Source organism: Papaver somniferum, chromosome 6 (assembly GCF_003573695.1).
Source record: "Papaver somniferum cultivar HN1 chromosome 6, ASM357369v1, whole genome shotgun sequence".
NCBI classification, from domain to species: domain Eukaryota; kingdom Viridiplantae; phylum Streptophyta; class Magnoliopsida; order Ranunculales; family Papaveraceae; genus Papaver; species Papaver somniferum.
Window position 1 is genome coordinate 124,098,476 of NC_039363.1, and position 3,593 is coordinate 124,102,068.

Here is a 3,593-nt window from a genome sequence, read left to right on the forward strand (position 1 = left end):
GTTGGTGTGATTTTGTATAGCGGCTTAATTATGAGAGTATTTAATTCTGGACTAGGTCCCGGGGGTTTTCTGCATTTACGGTTTCCTCGTTAACAAAATCTTACGGTGTCATTTACTTTTTTTCCGCAATCGTAATTGTTGTTATTATAATTTAAAGTAAATTATACAAACATTAACTCCGTATTACTTGATAGTGATCCTATAGAGTTTGGTTAAGTCCGAACCTATTATCAAGTAATCACACCTTGATTGTTGTATTGTTTCGATATCGTATCCATAGACGATCACACAAAGTATGAATAACGATTCGTTATATTGTCTCGACACAGTCCATAGAAAATCACTTTAGGTAAGAGGACTTATAGGAAGGGCCGGCCCTAACATTTTGCTGCCCCAAAGAAAACCAAAAAAATGTTGCCCCCTTTCATATAAGTCTGTACATATATATGTTTACTAGACAAACCTTTCCATAAGTATATAATTCTCAGCATGTAAATATGTCAAGCAAATTATGGTTCAGAAAACAATAAAAGTAAAGGGTTCAGATAATCATACAAATAACATCTATTGAAAGTTGATTCTTCTTACATTTCTAGATGCAAAATCATTAAGTATAACTTTAAAATCAACTTGCATAACCATATCTGTTTCAATTGCCAGCATAGACAATCCAATTAATCTCTCTTCTGACATAGTTGATCGAAGATACGATAAAATCAACTTTAGCTTAGAAAAACTTCTTTCCGCCGATGCAACTGTTACCGGAATTGTGACCAGTATCCTATAAGCAATCCACGCATTTGGGTAGCAACCATCCATTCTTAGTAAAAATTGTAAAACCTCCATTGGTTTGCTATAAGCCTTAGGTAATGCAACTCTCATGACTAACAATTCCAAATATAACTCCCTGCCATCAATATCTCTAGATGTACCATGCTTCAAATAACCTTCAAGTGCGAGACAGGACCTCATCAATTCATTCTCACTCATAGTTCTTAACTTGTTCGAGTCAAACAGAAAACCAAATATTTTTTCATATAATCGAAATTGTTCAAACCTGGCCTTGAATGATGATATAGCACTGTCCATTATATATAAAAAGTAAGTTCTTCTAAAAAATTCCTCACCTGATATTGGTTCGCAAGTACGAGTGGTGCGAACTTCACGAAATGTAGGTTCACTATTCATACCATCTGCAATCTCCTTTGCTTCTTCCATTGCCTTTTGGAACCCATCTTTTCTATACTCTTTAAAAAAAACAATTAGACCTTTTGTTTTTTCTATAGCAACACCAATATCCATATTTTCATATTGCAAAGATTTACTCACGGTATTAACAGCAAATAAAAGTTTATACCAGATTGTCAAGCTAACATAAAATTCAAAATTATGCATATCAAAACTTACTAGGCTCTCGGCTGTGCTGACTTCTTGAGAAATAGAGGATGAATCTCGCAACTTCTCTAAAGCTTTGCGTATTTCAGGAGCTTGGTATCTTATCGCTTTGATACTTGCTACACGGCTTTCCCACCTAGTATCGCATAATGGTTTAAGAGTCAAACCTTTCTCTCCAATCTCTTCTTTGAACAAATCCCATCGATTAGTAGAAGCCGAGAATAACGTATAAATACGTTGTATGGATCCAAAAAAAGACAATCCTTTAGGACATGACTTAGCCATATCACAAAGTATTAGATTTAGACTATGACAAGCACACGGTGTGTAGAATGATCTTGGATTAATCTCGAGTAGTCTTGCTTGTACACCTTTGTGTTTTCCTTTCATATTTTCTCCATTGTCATATCCCTGCCCTCTTATATCATCAATATTTAATCCAAGGTTTATCAATGCTTCTTGAAGTTCAAAAAACAAACCTTCTCATGTTTTATCTTCAACTTTCAAAAACCCAAGAAAATATTCCTCAATTCTTGCTGTTTAAACATCTACGCATCTGATTATAATGGACATTTGTTCCCTGCGAGAAACATCCGGAGTACAATCAAGAATAATTGAGAAGTATTTCGCCTCGTGGATTTTTTTCAGAATAAGCTTTCGCGTCTCATCAGCAAGCATTGAAATCAGTTCATTCTGAATTTTGTGGCTAAGATAATGATACCGCATTTCATTCTTTTCGATACTCTCCAAGTGATACTTTAACACGGGATCATATTTTGCAAGTACCTCTATGAAACTTAAGAAGTTTCCATTATTTTTTGTATAAATTTTCTCACTATCCCCACGAAATGCTAAACCATTCTTCGCTAGGAACAAGATGTCGTCCATCATCCTCTCCAAAACATCTTTATAATGTATCTTCTCTCTATTGATCTGTTCTTGTATTCTCTTATCAATGGTTTTTTCCTTTCTCAATCGTAATTCCAACTCAAGCCAATTAAACATACAAACAGCATGCTCTCCACTGTTTTCATGAGTACTAAGTCTTCCACTTAGGTTATTCCAATCATTGAACCCACTTTCACACAACTGATAATTAGTTTCCCTCTTCTTAAACAATTTACAACAAAAACAGAATACCTTATCCAAAGATGTCGAATACACTAGCCATCTCCTTTCTTGTTTCTCAAAATTGCTCATTCTCCGAAAGTAATAAGTGCTAGAGAAATGATCGCCCTTGGAATCTCTAGGGAACTTGATATTATCAATTCTCACTAGACCCTTCTCTACCAAAAAATCAACAAGCTTTTTATCAATTGTATTCCAATTAGCCGGATCAAACATATCTATATGGCTTAACTCTTCACAATAATTACCAACTTCATTCGTTCCTACCGTCTTGTTGACATTATCCCCCCTTCTATCATTCTCATTGATATCATTCATACCATTATCAGCATCACCATCATTCACATTTCCCTCATTCATACTATTATCAGCATCACCCTCATTCTCATTGCCCTCATTCATACCATTATCAGCAACACCATCATCTCCATTCCCCTCATTCATACTATTATCAGCAGCACCATCATCCCCATTCCCCTCATTTAAACCATTATCAGCAGCACCATCATCCCCATTCCCCTCATTCTTACCATTATCATCTGTAGCATTATCCTCATCGCCCTTATTCTCAATTGCTGGTTGATTCCTAATCAAAAACTTATCAAAAGAACCTACTAGAGATTTAGTAGATTCCAATCTCTTTTTCTTTTTCTTCCTATTTTGACATCCAGAAGATTGCTTTCTTTTCAGAACCATGCCTGCAATTAATCAAATACATATATTACACAACAAGCAAAAAAAATATGTTAAACAACAAAAACAGTACACAATTTATTTCTTCAAAATAATCCTAACCCTAAATGCCTAAATTGTAGCTCTTTTAAAATCAACAAATTATTTAGATCCTGTAACTAAGATATATATATATATATGATCGTTGGGTATTTAGAAATCAAAAGATTAATTGGGGTTTTGAATTTTTTTGCCATAAAAATACAATTTAGGTTTTCTAGCAGAAATCAAAAGATTAAAAAGAAAACTAATCATATAATATAAGTGATAATCTGTTTTTCATAAACTTACCGTAAAGATTTAATTGTTGTTGACTTATTGGGAAGAAAAATAGGAAG

General features: G+C 34.0%; 1 protein-coding gene across 1 annotated transcript; it reads right to left on the reverse strand.

Moving 5' to 3' along the window:
- Window positions 1-1,935: 1,935 nt before the first annotated feature.
- On the reverse strand, window positions 1,936-3,219 carry LOC113291434. Its single transcript, XM_026540969.1, has one exon. The coding sequence runs from the start codon at window positions 3,217-3,219 to the stop codon at window positions 1,936-1,938; it is 1,284 nt and encodes a 427-aa protein (XP_026396754.1).
- Window positions 3,220-3,593: the final 374 nt, after the last annotated feature.

Coding starts and splice junctions, on each gene's coding strand:
- LOC113291434 (XM_026540969.1), bottom strand. CDS start 3,219: ATGGTTCTGAAAAGAAAGCAATCTTCTGGATGTCAAAATAGGAAGAAA.